This window comes from Corvus brachyrhynchos, unplaced genomic scaffold (genome assembly GCF_000691975.1).
Source record: "Corvus brachyrhynchos isolate BGI_N302 unplaced genomic scaffold, ASM69197v1 scaffold597, whole genome shotgun sequence".
Lineage (NCBI taxonomy): Eukaryota > Metazoa > Chordata > Aves > Passeriformes > Corvidae > Corvus > Corvus brachyrhynchos.
Window position 1 is genome coordinate 863,641 of NW_008239000.1, and position 17,665 is coordinate 881,305.

Here is a 17,665-nt window from a genome sequence, read left to right on the forward strand (position 1 = left end):
CCAGCCCCCAACCCCAGCCAATAGGCTGGAGTTCTCCAGGTGGCTCCGGCAGACGGTGCAGGAGCAAATTGACACGTGCCGCCGGCTGATGGACATCAGCGAGTCAGAGCCAGAGGAGCTCACCTATTCCAGCATGGTCTCCTTGAAGGATGTGGATGGGCCATGCTGGACTCGCCAGGAGGAGTGGAAGCAGGTGAGGAGTCTAGGCGGGGTTGTGGGCTGGGTGTGCTGTGGGTGCCTCCTGCAGCGATACGTGACCAGGAAGGGCTGTTCTCTGAGGCCTTGGGGATGTTTCCTTAGGTACCTTTGTTACCTCCTGGGACGAGCAGCTTCATTTTCCAGCCTGTGAATCTCTTCTGTGCGCTCTAAAACCTCGGTTACCTAGTTCACATTGCATATGACCTTCCAGTGCTGCACACCTTATCACTACAGAGCTATATGTTGAGGTCAGGGTTAAAGAGATTAAGCTTTAATCCAAACAGTGGTTCCTGAGTCAGCATTTGTGTTTCTGGAGGCTGGAGAATGTCGTGGCTAGAGAACCAAGGAGTTCAACACTAAGCCTGCTAATGGCCTCAGGATCTGCTGGTTGTTCTTGCCCCTTGTGTTTCAGGATGGAGGAAGACAGGCAAGGCTCTTGAACATCTTAATGCTAGGAAAGGCAAAGCTTGTATCAGGCCTGATTTATGCACATCCCTCTTTCCCCAGACACTCTGGATGTGCCCATAGCTCCAACAATATTGCCACTTCTGAGGTGGCTCGGGTCTGTGACAGTCTTCAGCTGGAATTCAAGCAAACATGTCTGTTCCCCTGCACTATGGTTATAGCAGCAGTCTAGGGAGGGATTTGAAGACTGAGCTGTATTTGCTTAGTGAACTTTTCCAATCCTTTCAGGTTTTAGATCTCCTCTGGAGTGACCCCATGGCTCAGGAGGGCTGCAGAGAAAATAAGGTGCGAGGTGGTGGCTGCTACTTTGGGCCTGATGTGACGGAGAAGTTCCTTGCGAAGTACGGCTTGCAGTTCCTGATCCGCTCTCATGAGTGCAAGCAAGAGGGCTACGAGTTCTGTCACAACCGCAAGGTCAGTCAGGGGTGGTGTGAAGGATACTTGGGTTTCCATCCTGCTGGGGTGGGCTTTTTTGGGGGGGTAGCTTGTCTCAGTTCTGAATTTCTTCCAGTGGGGCTTTAAGCACATAAAAAATCCTTGAACAGCCTTATTGGGAGTTACTGAAGTGTGTTTCCAGCTGAGGTCTTAGGTCAGGGTAATCTGGAGTTGCCTGCTCTGTTGGGGACATGGCTGTGCAGGCAAACCCTGTCCTTGTGTGTGGTGGTTGAGAAAAGATCTGAACCCACTTGTGCCATGGCCCCCATGCGTAGTGCAGCTGTTCCTGCAGATGAGCTACAAAAGGGTGTTGCCGAGCTGCTGCAGCCAGGTTCTGTTTCAGAAGATTCACAGTCACATCAGTGGCTTTGTCAGGGCACTCAGACTCTGGAGAGCGGAATTGTTGAGGGAGAGAGCACAGGGGGCAATGGTAGAAGCCTAGCATGTGGCCAGATCCATGTGTGACCAGTGCCACCCATGACGAACTCACACTTGCGAGGCTTTCAGGCCAGCTGCCACCTCACTCTTCCCTTTTCTCTGTAAAACATGGTGCTTTCACAGTCCGTGGACTTCGGAGGGGACCTGGTGTATTGTTTACACATACAATAAGTACTACAGGATGTAGGTACTGACTGTAAATGCCTCTTTTTTTGGGATTAGGTGCTGACCATCTTTTCAGCCTCAAACTACTATGAGATTGGCAGCAACAGGGGAGCCTATGTGAAGCTGGGACCAGACCTCATCCCCCACTTTGTTCAGTACCAAGCAAACAAGACAGCCCATATGCTCACTATGACCCAAAGGCAAGGCATTCCAGTTGCTCTGTATTCACCAAGTCAATATTCCCAAAGGGAAAACTTTGTAAGCTTTTAGAAAGTTTGACTCTGGAGCTGAACTTTCACAGCTTGATTTTCTAAATAATAGCCCTAAAGGAGGGTTCAAGCTTTGTACTTGAAGTTACTGAGGAAGGCTCAAGGGTTGAGAAGGGAATGTTAACAAAATTCCAAGGGGATTTTTTTCAAGGTGATTTTTCAGATTTTCTTTCAATGTCAGGTTTTAACTTTTGACCTTTGCTGAGGTTCCCTTTTGCTTTGTTACTTCACAAATGAATGCAGGGACTCGTGGCATCAGCTGCAGGGATCTGTGCCCTGGGCATGCAGTGCCTTGTCACGAGCACTGAGATGCAGCTGTAGCTGTACAGAGCAGTTGTGCGAGGGTCTGGGCAATCCATGGACAAGCCAGATAGAGGACCGGGAGGGAAGGTGCAGTTTTTCTTGTGATTCATGGCAAGTCCTTAAAGTGCTTCTCTCTGTTCTGCATCCTCCAGAATCAGCAGAGTAGAGGAGTCAGCCTTTCGAGCCTTGCGGGAAAAGCTGTTTGCTCACACCTCAGCCCTCATCAGTGCCTTCAAGGCCTATGACAGGGACAATACAGGTAACTCAGAGCTGAGGGACATGTGCGTTCATTGCCTGGTTGGATAGTGCTCAGGTGACTAAGTTGAGTTTGTGGCTGGTTGGGAGACTGCTCACTGACAGTTGTCACCAGCTGTCATGGGGAGGCTGTATCAGATCTTGCCAGAGGTCATTTGCTGTTAGTCTCTGTGAGTACCTCTGAGTGACACCATAAAGAGGGGGTAATGGAAAAGCAGGACGTCATTAACCTAATGTATAGCAATTTAGGCTGGTATTAGAAAAACTCTCTGCAGCTGGAGTACTGGTGAAGCATTGGAAAAGCTGACCTGGAACATGTCTGTCGTGTCACTTGAGAAGGGCTGGGTGGTCTCTAGAGCCCCTCCATCCCTGGAGTCTAACATCACTGGGAAGAGGAAAGTGAGGGATGTCTTCCATGGCAGCTGCTTCTGTCAGAGCCTTAAGGAAGGAGCTGAAAGTTCTTACTTCTCTGGCTGACAGGACGGCTGTGCTGCTGAGAACTGTCAGCTGGTGGGCTGGGGGAGAAAAGGGTTATGGTGGCTGGCAGAACTGCTCATGGGGAGAACTGCTTTCTTGCTTTCTTCCCTGGCAGCAAAACTGTTCATAGGAATCCAGCTCACTTGCTACAGCAGCTGCTAAAATGGGCTACAAATTTCTGATGAAATACCCAAAGTTAGTATCTTGCCTTTGCTCAGATGTTTGCAGTGTCATAGCCTTGATTTGCTGCAATGATGAGAAGCTTGCTGAGGCTTGGAGGGGAGGTGTGTTTGCACCTGCGGTGCAAAATGATGCTGTACTGTCAGCAGCACCTAGACTGTGTATGTGTCACTACTTTAGGCTTCTTCTTTGCCTTTATATGCTTTTCTGTATCCCAGAGATGTCTCCCTTTTCCCTGCAGGAAGGATCACTCTGAGCAACTGGGCAACAGCAGTGGAGTCAGTGCTGAGGCTGGGACTGCCCTGGCGAATGCTGAGGCCACAGCTGGTGTGCAGCACCAAGGACGGCATGCTGGAATACAAATCCTGGCTGGATGACCTGGCCATGGAGCAGAGGAGCCAAGAGGTAAGCACTCACCCCCTTCCATCAAAGCATGATGTGAAGCAGCTGCTCACCAGATCGTCAGCATGTGCACACCAGTTATGGTACAAAAGGACAGTGGATGGTTCCTGCACGGTCCAAAACCACACTGAAGTTGATAGAAAGTCTTGCCTGAGCTCAAATAGTCCTGAGGCATCCAGCCCATTTTAGAAATAGATGATGGATGTGAAATCAAAATTTAGAGGTAGTTTTGGATGCAGGCTTTTGAGCAGGAAAACTGTATTCCACTCTCCAAGTAGCAGTTTCTTAATTAGGCCCAGCAAATGCAGCTCTGCAGTGGTTATAGAATGTAGCCCGGTCACTGTTAGCGCAGAAAAACGCTGTTGGGAAGGGGCAGGTTGCTGATGGTTTGTTCTGCAGCTGCACAGAGGGTCCAATCATCACACACCTGTTTGGTATGGCACTGCTGGCATGCTCTTGAGAGCAAAAAATATTCTTATTTGTGAAGACATCTGCAGTAACGACTCAGAGAAAGCAGAGGTGTCAGAAGGATAAAACAAGTGTGATCATGTCTTTCAGCACATCCAGTCGAGCTTGCTGGAAGTCATTTATCGAAACAGATCCAACTTGGAGACCATATTCAGGATCATAGACAGAGACCATTCAGGTAAGCAGGTGGTATTGATCACTGCCTTGTGTTCCCTTCTACTTTGGATCTTCCTTTAGTATGTATAGAGGTGTTTTTATTTAACTGTTTAAGGCTTGGGTCTTCCTGCTCCCTCCCAAGTTTCTGAAATGTCCATTGATATCATGCCTTTTTGCTACTTCGTGTTTTAGCTAGTGTTCTCCACATTAGGAGATGTAGTTGCAGCATGTCAAATGCTCCTCCCTAGGTCTCATCTCCTTTGAGGAATTCCAGCAAACCTGGAAGCTGTTCAGCTCACACATGAACATTGAACTCACGGATGATGGCATTAACGACTTGGTTCGCAGCATTGATTTCAACAAGGATGGGAACATTGACTTCAACGAGTTCCTGGAAGCCTTCCGCCTTGTCAAACAGTGCCCGTCGTGAGAACCTGCCGAGGGCTGCCATGTCCAATGCCTTGCTTTCTACAAAGCCAGGACTGTCCAACCTAACCCAGAGTGTGCCTGCAGATGGCAAGCAGGGAAAAGGAAGGCTTAAAACAGACATCACTGTAGGCAACAGCTGTGACCCATCTGGGGAAGGTAACAGATGAAATAGAGGAGCTGCACTTCAACTGACTGGTTTTTAAAGAAGCTGTATTTTAAGTAGTTTCCTGCTCAAAGGGAAGATGCAACTTAGCTTCTCTTGTCAATGTGATGAAATGTTACAGGTATATTCAAGAGCAGTAAAGGGGAAGTAAAGGTATTACTTGTAGGCAGTGTTCTAAGGACGTAGCACCTGTTTGATCACAGCTTTCCTTTTAATAAACCATTTTTTCTAGATTGCTGTTTCTTGGTTGTTCATTTCTTCTCTAGTCAACTCTGTGAGCAGCAGTGCTGTTCCAGTGGTGATACCTACTTCCCTGCTGGTGTTCCTCTGCTGTGGTAAGCTTGTTCTGGAAGTTTGGAGCTACTAAGTACATGCAGTAGAGCAGTATGTTGGGGAACAAGAAATGCCTCAAATGTGCAACACTGTCTCTAGCAGGGGCACTCAAGTTTAAGAAATCTATTGAGATAATTTAATTTTCAAAGCCCAGGCAAGTAGATCAAGTAGCCCTCTGCTAAGAAGCTGATGCTGGATGTTGAAGTTATTTTCAAAGCATAGTAGGACTACAGCTTATTAAGTGAAGTGGGGTGGGGCGTGAAGTTTCCAAAACAAGGAACAATATATTTCTCAAATATACGCAGCACAGTCTAGCAGGGGTGCCATGGCAGAAGACTCCACTTAAGACTGCTACCTCAGCCCCCAAAAGAGAATTCTAGTCTCACTGAACTTCCCACAGAGCCTCTTACCCAGTGCAGACAGTTTATTAACTGGAACTGTGCTTCCAAAAGGAAACTAATTCTTGTCCCCCTTAACTGGAGTTCCACATAATCATTTTCAATTGTAGTGGAACCATGCTTCCACACACTCTCAAATGCACAATACAGGTCTCAGCACACTACAGCTGTATTTCTGTTTTTCCATCCTTCAAATTTGATGAATGGAATTAATTTTGATGGCTAATGAACAAAATGATTCTTCCTCCTCCACAATATTTTCTGCTGTACAAACTCCTACTGCAGGGAACGCTGGTTTTCTGTTTCAGTTTTTTTCAGTGAATTTCATACTGAGGGGAAAAAGCAAGTCTCTCTCTACAGCATGGAGTGAGTAGGCACCTGTGCTGCAATGCTTGCTACCAGGTAGGATCCTAGGGTCATGCCCCTCATTTTGGTTTGGGGACTGAGGCTGCCAAGCAGCTCTGTGGCACTGGGTTTGACAGCCTGTTACCTGCAGTGCCCGGTGCAGAGTGAAATGCACTTACCTGGAGTTGTAAGCAGCGTCACTGCTTTGCTGATGCCACTGAGAGCCAACACCACACACCACTCATTACAAAGGCAGACTGAATTTATTACTCTTGGGCAATTTAAAAAAAGGCAGAAGACAATGTCCAGACATTCTGTTACTTGGAGGGGCAGCAAAGCTTTGTATAATTCACATACGTAAAGTGACCAAAACATAACCTTCAGATCCTTGCAGTCCAAAGGAAGGACAGAAACTGGAAACATGAACTGTCTGCAGCTTGCCCCAGTAAACTACTGGTATTGCAAAGAACAACACAGTTACAGCAACAAAGATCCCTGTAATGATTTAAATTAGCCGTTTACACAATGCTGTGACTTGATTGTTGTGACAGAAACACGAAAGCAGGCTGAGCTTTCCACAAACCGAGTCATTAGTGAAACAATCCCCGCAGCACTGCATTTTTAGGACAATGCTGTTGTAAAAAAAAAAAAAAAAAGAAGAAAAAAAGAAAAAATGTACAATAGTACATATAGTTTTATAGTAAAATGGTATCTGAACAGATTCAGTTTTCCTTCTTTTGTTAAAGCATATACAGCTTTATAAAATATAAACCTTCCAAAGGTCAATTTTAAAAGCTTAGAAGAGGCTTTGCTAATTCTAAAAGTAACAGCCAAAATACCATTTTCTTCCTACAAGATACGTCTTTTATTTTACCTCAACAGTTTTAGCCTTGGAAGGTGAGCCATAAACTCGATTACCATGTTCTGTGTAAACCTCCACCAGTCAACTGAAGACTCCTCCTCTGATGGGAATGCTCTCGTTCAGCCCATGTTCTATCAGTTTGATGTCCTCCAAGTCATCCTTGATGATGCTGATTAGGTGACTCAGCCCTTCTTGCTGCTGCTTTAGGTGCTGCAGATAGTTCAGAAACCAGTGTGAGTATTGTTCAGCTTCACACACTTAAGTAATATTTCTCCAAGGTGTCACGACCGGTGGCCTTGACACATTGAAAAGCCTGACATAATTTCTCCGGGGGAAGGAATAACAGCATTGTCTGTACCAACAGCCTATCTCCACAGAGTGGTTTTGTACAGTAGCTTGGTGCACTGGCACTGAGACCAATAAAAAGGATGACTTCATCAAACAATGCAAGAACATGACATTCTAGATACAGTCGGTGTGTGTTTGGCTCAAGTGATGAAGTTCAAAGAGTATGCCAGGATTCTACCCAGTGATACTTACTTGCTTGATTTCCCTTAAGAGGTCTGCATCTATGTAATAGCGCTCTTCAGCCCGCACTGCTCCAAAGTGGTTCTGCATCCTGATTTGGGACATGAGCTCATTCAGTCTGCCCTGGGAAGAGAAACAGGCTAAAATCAAACACAACTCATCTACAGCTGGCAGAGCTCCAGCATCTACGATTCCTTGAGTCTCCAGGGTTGGAAGCATTGCTGTTCATTCCATTGTTAAATGTTCAGGAGCACATGCAGAGGGCAAGCAACTCCAGTATTTCCAAGAACTCAAAACTACTGAAATACCTATTGGTTATGCAGCAAAGAGCATGATGCTACAACCTACTAACACTGCTGGATAGAAAGCTTTCCACAACCAATATTTAGACCTCGTTTGGAAAAACTGACATGTTTTCAGCGAGGAAACCCCAGAGCTGTTAGCCAGGCTTTATCAGCCACTCACCTTGAACTGCGTGGGTGCATTAAGTTCACACTGAATTGTATCCAACTGTACACGAAGCTGCTCCTCGTCTGCTTGAATGGCGTAACCGCTTTTCCTTTGGATCTCCTGCTTTATCAACACCTACAAAAGATGCCTTTGATGTTCATTAGAGAACACTTGGCTCGTCCCTTTCCCCACCAGCCCATCCACATCTTTTTGCCCTTCCTTCAGCCTGTTTCTCAGTAGATTTGTTCTGTCATTTATTCTGCTACTCTACGACCTCAGGGCAGTCCTGCGGCTGCTGAGTAAGCGAGAGAGAAGGTTTTCAAGTACTACAGCCCTGAAGCTTTCCCCGACAGCTCTGCCTGGTACGTAAATGAACACTTGTTAGCTGAAGTCAGAATAATTTTCAGCACTGGCCTGCACAAGATGGCACAGGTTCTCCTTTCCCCTGAGACTGCTTCTGGCACCAGGCTGTGTCAAAGGAGTTATTTAGATTATCCCTGTTACCTGCAAAGTTCTGTGAGAAAGTGCCATCAGTTTCCTTTTGTACTGTGCAATTTTTGCCATAGTTGTCGTTTGGTTTTTCTGCAGCTCGCTGATATCTTCAGATATTATCTGCAGAGGAGATGGGAGTCAACTGGAAGCCAGAGAAGTTTTTGCTAACAGAACATGTTAGTCCTGATTTAAAACTGTGATTTTCATGACACTACACAGCCCAGCAACTTCGTGTCCTTGACCCAGATGATTTTAGAAAGCTTTCTTCTACCTCTACTGCTCTCCTTTGTGTTTATTTTCATACACAACCCGGATTTTCAGAAAGCCAATTTTGTAAAATTGGTTGCCCAAATTTAAAAGTCCATGCCTATACAACTTCAATTGAGCTGGTGTGGATTAGCCTATAACAAAACAGTAAGCTTGAACTTGAAACAAATAAAAGTCAAACCACACTGCTCAATTTTTAGGCAAAAGATCTATTAAAGGAATATATTAAGAACATGGTTCCTGTTTCAGTTTTGAACACACAGGGGAGGTGCATTTAGTAGCACACCCTTTGTCAACAGCAGCTCATGATGAAGATGAGTAACCTTACATCTAATCGAGTTTGATGCTGTTTGGTCATCTGATCCTGGACCTTCAATCTTCTCAACAGTTCCTTGAAACCCACCATTGGCACAGGAATAAGCCTATCAGAACACAAATATTTCTTACAACAAGTTTTACACTGGACATGTGGTAAGGATTAATAATTATGAATAGAATCTAATATAAAGCTACAGATCCCGTTGGCCTTTTATAAATCAATACGTAACCTTATCTTCTTCTGCTAAGCTCTAGAGTCCTCCTTATTCCCAACAACCTGTTCCTTTTTCATAAAGAAATCAGCCCAAATTATCTGTAACCACTGGAAGGTAAAAAGGTGCATCACCTTCAGCAATAAAGAGAAAAAACCATAATGGATGCAAAAAATAAATCACAATAACTAATCCGGGTAACAGAGGACACCACACCTCTAAGTAATGCAAGTAAGACTCTTTATCCTGACAGCTCCTAAGCGCCTAAATGGGTGAAGGGATTAAGACAGGCATTCCCAGTAATCTTCACTGCTTTCAAGGAGATCAGCACTTGGCCAAGTTGTACTCGAGTAAGTTTCTTGCAAGTTACCTGAAGAGTTCTATGCAATTATTATCCCTTTCTCCCCTTTCCAAGCCTTGTTGCAATACTTGGACAGACTATTGGACTTACTTATCAGGATCAGGATTATCAACTTTGGCTTGTTCCCATATAATAGGATCAACACCTGAAAAAAAAAAAAAAGGATTTTTAGTATGGATATCTGAATAGAAAGATGTTACAGCTGCTAACCAGGAAAAAATGCTACGGAATACAAAAACCCTACAAACTGTGCTAACCCGAATGACTGTTACACAAATTAAGGTTAATTAAACACAAATTAAGGTTAATTAAACTAGGGTAGCTCTTTAAAAGTCCTGGTCCTGAGCAGGGGCAGTAAATTCAGACCCAAAGGCTGTCAAGCACTCCTGCCAGTTGGAAAGCAGGGGAAAGGAACAACCCATAGGTGCTCCCATTGGACAATCCATATCTTAAAGGGAGAAATTCCTACTGCTCCCACTATATGCCACACTTGGGTCATTCTGTCCTTTTAAAGTTGCTTATTGTGTAAAACAAAAAAATATTAAAAAATCAGCAATTAAGTGATCAAACTACCAAACCAGTTGGCAAAATAATCCCAGTGGGAGTTAGCTCTGACTTTTCAGCAAGACTAGGCCCAGTTCCTTCTGCAATCCAGACTTCATAACTTTTTATATCCTAAACACAGACATATATAAAAGTTACAGGCATAAAGGTAAGTCACCTTATGAAATGGCACAAACAGCCCTTAACTACTCTGAAACAAAGCTATATGTGCACTGCCTGTGGCCACACACACAGGCTAAGAGACCCATCTGAAAACTAGCAAGTGAGTACAGGACACGATTATGCTAATTTTTAACTTTTTTTTTTTTTGTACTTTTCACAGGCGTTTTCCAGCAGGCTGACACCCGCGTTTTCCCCAGAGAGCCCAAACGGCGCAGCCCACGCACCGGCAGGAGGGTTCTGCAGGAGCTGCTTGACTTGTGCCGGGGACAGCTCCGTCCTGGCCATGGACAAGCTGACCCCCAGCTGCTGCAGGGATGATTTGATGTTGGCTTGTTCAAAGTGGGCGTAGAGGGTCGTTGCAGGAACTCTCCTCGAGGTGCCGTTGGGCGAGCGCTCCACAACGTAAATGATCACTTCTGTCCTGAGCGAGGTAAAATGCGGAACGTCAGGAAAAGGCCAGCAGCACGTAGGAGCTAACACAATACAGAACCACCCAAAATCCAAGCTACCACTTCTCCCAGCTGACTTTTAAATTCTTTTAGCTAAGTGAGATGTAAAGTACCAGTAACTGCAGGGTTCAACACAGCAAGGGAGAGAGAGAAAACCTGTAAATACCATTACATTCTCTGCTCCCCCCAGTTTTAACCACCATATTCTATGGTGATACTAGTACCACATTAAGAATAACCTAAAATCTCTGGAAAGGTACTGGCCTTAATGCCTTAGGAAAAACTACATGAAGGAATAATAGACGCAGATCAAAGTCAGGATGAACAGATCTAAAATCAAGCAGAAGGGGAGACAATAGACTTAGGCACCAACCCTTTCTAACATGCAATAGAAATAGGCAACACTGTGGGAAGGTCACGTACTGGTCATCTGGCATTGTTTTAACACCTTCAACATTGACAGTGAGGGTCTGGTTTCCTCCCAAAATTTTGTGTAGTGATTCTACGAGCTGCTGCTGCTGGCTTCGAATATCCGCTTCTTTTCTGTTAAACACCAAGACCACGAGGCCATCTTCATCCTTGTTGTTGGGCATTAAACTGTAACCCACAGCCTGCCAAGGAACAAAGGACAAATGAAGATACGTTACAAGCATATCCTTGTGGCATGAAGGGGAGGGGCTAAATCCCTCCATTTTTAGAGCAACTGGTTCAATATTGAACTCACAATGTATTCAGAGCTGCAGGAACATAAAATCAATCCCCTTTTACATCATTCTCTCACACGGCCATCAGTAGAGCAGCTTTTGAAACAGTTTGGATTTTTACAAAAAGTTCTTAAGTATCCTTTCCCCATCGGGGGAGTTGCCAACCCAGCAGAGCTAACAGCAATCAGGAACATTTTACAAACTGACCCTTTTTCCAAATTGCAAATGGAACCAGAGGATCCGACTTTACTACATGCAAAAGCAGAGCAGCAGCTTTCACCTCCTCTTGCCCGTCAGCTGTCACCCCAACATAGCACTGGTGACAGGGTGGACAGCAGGGGCTTTGTGAGGCCCTGACACTGCATGTGGGTGGGTGACCTGCACCTTTCCTCTTGCACAAGTTTAGCTGAAGAGAGAAAGGAGTCAAGGACATGCCAAGGAGCCCGGTCTTGTCAGCAGAGGGTAATCCCCTGCCATGGTGAGCCTTGCAGAATCAGCCATCCTGTCATGGAGCACAACAGTGATAGATAGCTAAGGAAGAATTTGTTTCTAAGCACATGACACCTCGGGTATTTCTGTTTTAAATACATAACTTGTCCATGATCTCTTTATGCAACACAGTGTTTTCAAACTAGAATGGATTTGTTTTTCTTCGCAGCGGTCCTTCAAACAACGCCCTGTACCACTTACCTTAGCAGCACTCGTTTCTTGGTCTGGAGCTGGAACTGTGTACAAGTGGATTCCTGGGGAACCCTTCAGGTAATGCGTCATTCTTATCAGATGCCTGATGTTTCCAGAGGCAATAACCAAACTAGCTTATGACGCTTTGTTCCTATCCCTGTGCCACCTTCTCCCCTATTTTTCACAGGCATCTGCTGGCACAGATGGAACTTGTCAGTATATCACTTAAGGCAAGTGAATTCATGGCATCAGAAACACTCCAGTCACAGGGACAAGAGGAAACCTAGTATCTGGCATTGTCTAACCTGAAAACTCTTCTTTTTGGTAAATGAAACTCTAAAATAACCGATTTTGCATCACACAACTTACACTGGACAATTTTTCAAAGCCCAGAAACAGTGAAAGCAATTTCAGACAACAACTTACAAGAAAATAAGCTTTCAGGTGCATTGCCAACAAAATGTTCAAGGTAAGACTGAAAAAGGTGATGCAACAAAACCCAACATTTGTTAGGCATGCACAGCTGCTGAGAAAATTTTACAGAAGTATCACAATGTGCATAATCAACACTAGGCTTAATTAAGTATTAACCTACATTCAGGTCACAAAGTATGCACTCCAAAGAACGAGCTCAGGGAAGGAGGGTATCGCCACGCCTGCCCTAAATCCTCTTACAAGCCTGAGGCTTAGCAAGACCAGTCAGCAGGTGCGGCATTTGCGGAGGATGAAGAGCCATGAATTCTTTGTCAACATGAGAAACAAGATCTGGAACCGCTGACGATTCCGTACAAGGAATGGAGTCAGCATGAGCACTGACAAGGATAAAGGCACAAGAAGGCTGGTGGATTTTAAACCTGGCACGGGCCAGGTTCATAGAGAGTTACTTTAACCTAGACAAAGCAATGAAGAAAGACCCTGAAGTTCTTATTCCAAATGTTCACAAGACAAGAAGGTTATTTAAAATCGTTTCTGTCACATTGTAACATACACAGATACACATTAAAATTAATTTCCATAGATCTGTTCCACATACACACACACTAACCTGAATGCTAGCACATGAAAATGTTACTTTCATGATCCACATCTGGGCTCATTATCTAGTCCCTCCACACCACCCAGATTTCCAGCATCTTCGAACCTTTTAATGAGTATGCATCAGAACTGTGCAGATTACCTGGAAAAATACTGTTTCAGAATACTCTTACCGGTGACAAAATCTGATTTAACACCCATGAGATGCTCAGACTCAGCCGAGTAAGGGCATCAGTGCCCTTTGTGGGCAGTTGAACACCATACCTTAAACCTGCAGAAGGGGTTTTCCTGCGTGAACTCCACCGGAGCAATGTTGTTGTTGAAGTATCCTTTGCCCGTGCCCCAGAAGGCCTGGAGCTGGTTCCATTTGGCCAGAATGGCATCCCTTTCATCTCCCAGGAGTGTTGGGGCCGAGAGGGCACTGGCTGTATTGATGAGCTGGTTGGACTGAGCAGGTGTCTGGGCAGGCTGGTTGAACAGCCCGCTGCCTAGTGCTGGGTGGGATGAAGAGAAACAAATTAACTGCTTGACCAACCATGACCATGCTATCATCTACATCTGCCTATCACTGGCATCACTTCTTACCACATTCTGAGAAGCAAAATAAAAACACCGAGTGAATAAATGAATTAAAATCAGACCATGTTTTCTTCATCTACAACAAAAGTTCCTGAATGCTACATTAGAAGATTTTTCTTTTTTTTTTAAGCGAGACATCTGTATTGATCCATGACATCGTCTGGCACTCTCAATATCCAAATCTGAGGGCAGGTTGGCTGTTACAAACTCAGCAGACTCAGAGCCTGCAGCTGCTCATCATCCAACTCCCATTTAAATTAACCTCAGTGCCTTTCTCCTCCCCTTCTAGTAATGCTGTGACTGCAATACCAATTCTCTAACTACAATTTCTACCAGCACGAAACCAAAGGGGTAAATATTGTTGGAAGCTCAAGGGTGAAGCTCAGGGACCCACTTGAGCTCTGGTTTAAGAGTTTAACAGCCTCCTGTTACAATACACTTCTGTCCCACTACCTGAGCAACTGAAGGTGGCAGTCTTATGCTTTCACTGCTAAGGGACAGGTAAATCCAGAGGCCATACTCACTGGTCTGCTGCTGCTGCTGGGTTCCGAAGCCTCCAAAGCCTAGCCCAGTTCCCAACCCACTACCCAAGCCAGTTCCAGTTCCTGTGCCAAAACTGGTACCAAATCCAAAGCCTTTGTTCTGGGTAGCACCAAAGAGTCCTGGGGAAACAAACAGATGGTTATTGAGAAAAAGAGCATAGCAGCCATGCAATCCAAAGCACTCCTGGATTTGTTCTAAAGCCAGTCCTTCAGTCCTTACCAGTGGTGCCGGTATTGGTGGGAGCGGAGAAGCTGAACGCTGGTGCCGCAGTGGTGGTGGTTGTCCCGAAGCCTCCGAAGGCACCTGCCAAACACAGACTGCAGTCAGGCAGTGGCACACGGCCCCTGGAGCTGGGCACAACACGACAACCAACCGCACGCCTCGGGTGTTATGAGAACAGGTGCTGACAGATGGATGTCACATGGCACAAGCATGTAGCTCACACTGATCATGGGGATCGAGTTCATTGTCCAAGGAAATCGGGGAGAAAACACGGACCACAAAGCCAAAACTTGTATGGTGGGTTAAGAAAGCAAATAAAAAGGCAGCAGTCATCTGACATCTTGTTCCTGTACCAGAGGGATGTGCTTTCCCCAGTGAGAGACACAACTAACAGTACTATATTCTCAGGAATACTTCTGGCCAATGTCACTGCTAAATGTTTAGTAAGCAACCTGATGTTTTGTGAACTTTACAAACAGTCCTAACCTCTGGAAACAAATCAAAGCCTGAGGCCAGGGTACACACAGGCAAAATTTACAGGTAAAATTCTACAGGGTTCTTTTTTTTTTAAGCCTTGTTTCCCCAATGATCCTCCCCATTACATCTCATTTGGAGGTTCAACCACTAGTATAGGAAGATGGATGCAAAAGCAATCAGCCTTCCACAAATTTTCAGGAAAAGCAGTCACTGACCAGCAGGAGAGGACCTATGTGAGCACCTGAGCTCCAGTGGTGCCAACAGCGCTGGCCCAAGATGCAGCCTGTGGAGTGCTGACCAGCCTGTGTTTCATGCTGCTTTTACATGTGTTCAAGTGAAGACGACAGTCTGCTACAAAGGATTTGTCAAAAAGATGCTGCCTCTCTTAATTCCCATGTCAAAAGCAAAAAAAAAGTCCTTTAGTCTATTACACTCACAGTCCTCCTGTCCATGAACAAAATGAAAAGCATAAACCAAAGGCGATATGCAATTGCATTTTATTTCTATTCAGCAAACATCTCAATGTGAGTGGGCACAAGAAGTTGTTCCCTGTAACACCCATGTTTCAGTCCTGCCAGCAAGTGGGACACCCTGGCAGCAGCACCAGCAGTTCACACCATTTTTAGGTACCTTTGTACTCATAGCAAATTTAGTCATCCTTTCTTGAAAAGGGACCCGAGAGTACAAATTAAGTATCAAATTAAGTATCAAATTAAGTATCGAATTGACTATGCACGGTCTCTACCGGAGCAGCTCAAGTGAAGCTAAAGAAATCCAGCCAAGAGTGTTTACAGCAAATAAACCCCAATGAGATCCCTGGGGTGCACAAAACAGATGAGAGGCGCTGACACAGAGAGCGATGACACTGTGGGATGGATGGAATTCCTATATGAGCAGTGGTAACAGGACCCCCAGGCAAATTCCACACCCACAAAAGCATTAGAAATCCATCCAGCCCAGTGTTTTTATACAGAACGGGAAAGACTTAAGGTGAAATTACATCAGCTGATCGCTCAGGTCTGATGGATCTCCATGGGGCCACAAAAGGCTTTCTCAACCACCCCCCAAGTGCGCCCATCCCATGCAGGGCCCTCCCTGGAGCACTGAGCATCTCTGGCAGCTGGGGCAGGGTGGTCTTGGGATGCACAGCGGCATTCGGGGAACAAGTCACAGCTGGGCTCTGACTTTGTGCCGGTCGTATGTAATGTGTTTCTCCACAGAAACTACTGAGGTGTGGTGCATTCATGACAGCCAACGCAAGGCCAATGAGGAGACACGGGGGAAGATGAAAACATGACTGCAGTAGTCCAAGAATCTCATGTCAGGAAATGCGGCACAGGGACCAGCCCTGGGATTGCTCGGGATCGCCTGGATTCATTCCCATTTCAGAGACTTTTGGCTACAGGGTTATTTTTCCTCAAAAACTATTCCTTGAGAATTTAACAGGCAAAACCCCTACAAGCCTATGGCTCTCAAACCCATTCCATTTCCAGAGCTTTTATTGCCAGTCTTCGCTGGATATGAAGATCAGTAGTGGACAGAGATTCCCAGTTAGGGATGTAATTCTTGGACCCCTGCTGGTAACATTGACCACGGAACACATATTTACGCGTTATCTACCTGCGCTTGCCAGACTGTTACCAAAATTGAATGGTGGAGTTGAGGTAGTGGAAACACCGAAATTCCCAATATTAAAATTCACCGTGGGATTAGCAGTTAATCCGAAACCCCCAAAATTAAACCCACTGGCAGTGGAGTTTGCAGTTTCAAGCCCACCAAATCCTGACGAGCGGGAAGCAGAAAAAGAGCAAGGCAACATTAGTTCTGAGTGAAAGGAAGGTCCAGGAAAGAAAAGTTGAAGCATTTTTCCATCCCCGTGGGCAAGATAGGCATAGTTAGAAACAGGAGTAAAAGGCATTAACTGGCATTAAACAATATTTATTGGACACAAGGAGGACAGTTAAAAGCTCCACACACTGCTGCTGTAAGGATGTTATTTTTCAATTATACCGTGCAAAAAGCAGCAGCTTTTCCCCACCTTATTCCAAAGCCCTACATGAAACCATCTCTGTGGTTCAATATTCACATTAAGAGTAATTTTAACAGCCTAAGATCCTCGATACAGCTGCATCTGTGTTACGTGTAACATATAATAGCAAAATTAATTCATAAGCTATCAGGAAAGCGAGAGTACGTTATCTTCATACAAATAATACACTCAGAGACATGACAGCAGAATAACCACAAAACCCAACTCCAGCAGCTGAGGCACCACACAAACTGCAGGTATTCCAGGGTGGACTTATCCAAGTTCTATTGCCAAAATCTGCCCACCTCAGCCTTGCTGGACATACTGATGCACCCAGCACCCCCGGGATGCAGCTGAAACAGGTTCATGCCGGACAGACAAAGGGAAGTCCTGAGGTGTGATGCCAGATTTCCCTCTGATATTGGTCTGAGAGCGTCATAAACCTTGCCACGGTGTACAGGCAGCACAAGGTGATTTTTTACTCTCAGACGGGGCCAGAAAGAGTCTGTGTAAACACATTCTTCCAGAGTGGAAGAGACAGTAATATTCAAGTTAACTACAATAAAGATGAATCCTATTCAAAGGACTTGCTCAGATGCTCTCCTAGGAGCCAAAAAGGATTTAACTAAGTGAGGGTAAGGAAAGCTCTGCCTTACACTTCACCATGACTGACAGTGACAAAAAGAAGAGGGGAAAAGATCTTCCTTTACAAGTTAACCACTGTCTTTTACCTTGCTCAAAAGTGAACTTCCAAGGGCATCTCATCCAAACGAGGACATTACTGCAAGGAAAAGGCTGATCCGAAGGACCTGCACCACCTCATCGCAAATGCCCGAAGAGCAGCTCCCGGG

General features: G+C 45.3%; 2 protein-coding genes across 4 annotated transcripts in view; one reads left to right on the forward strand and one right to left on the reverse strand.

Moving 5' to 3' along the window:
* The window catches only part of PPEF2 (protein phosphatase with EF-hand domain 2), a 17,063-nt gene extending 12,318 nt beyond the window's left edge, over nt 1-4,745 (forward strand). Inside the window, exons 12-18 of one of the 2 annotated variants that reach the window (XM_017738951.1) lie at nt 25-193; nt 892-1,077; nt 1,759-1,901; nt 2,426-2,532; nt 3,427-3,590; nt 4,146-4,233; nt 4,460-4,745. In XM_017738951.1, the coding sequence (XP_017594440.1) occupies nt 25-193; nt 892-1,077; nt 1,759-1,901; nt 2,426-2,532; nt 3,427-3,590; nt 4,146-4,233; nt 4,460-4,641 (1,039 nt within the window). In that variant the 3' untranslated portion in view covers nt 4,642-4,745. The remainder of the gene's footprint in view (nt 1-24; nt 194-891; nt 1,078-1,758; nt 1,902-2,425; nt 2,533-3,426; nt 3,591-4,145; nt 4,234-4,459) is intronic. The other variant, XM_017738950.1, reaches the window with a different exon arrangement.
* Nucleotides 4,746-6,120: 1,375 nt separating this feature from the next.
* Nucleotides 6,121-17,640, reverse strand: NUP54 (nucleoporin 54). 2 transcript variants are annotated; one of them, XM_017738959.1, is made up of 13 exons: nt 16,406-17,509; nt 14,306-14,389; nt 14,068-14,205; nt 13,229-13,458; nt 10,968-11,155; nt 10,320-10,516; nt 9,460-9,514; nt 8,807-8,900; nt 8,224-8,331; nt 7,735-7,854; nt 7,282-7,392; nt 6,798-6,951; nt 6,121-6,511 (listed from the first exon to the last, which is right to left on the reverse strand). In XM_017738959.1, exons 1-12 carry the CDS (start codon nt 16,701-16,703, stop codon nt 6,823-6,825), a joined length of 1,752 nt encoding a protein of 583 aa, XP_017594448.1. In that variant the 5' UTR covers nt 16,704-17,509; the 3' UTR covers nt 6,121-6,511; nt 6,798-6,822. The 2 variants fall into 2 exon arrangements, with proteins under 2 accessions (XP_017594448.1, XP_017594449.1); XM_017738960.1 differs by lacking the exon at nt 16,406-17,509 and adding an exon at nt 17,546-17,640 and having other exon boundaries at nt 6,121-6,951.
* Nucleotides 17,641-17,665: the final 25 nt, after the last annotated feature.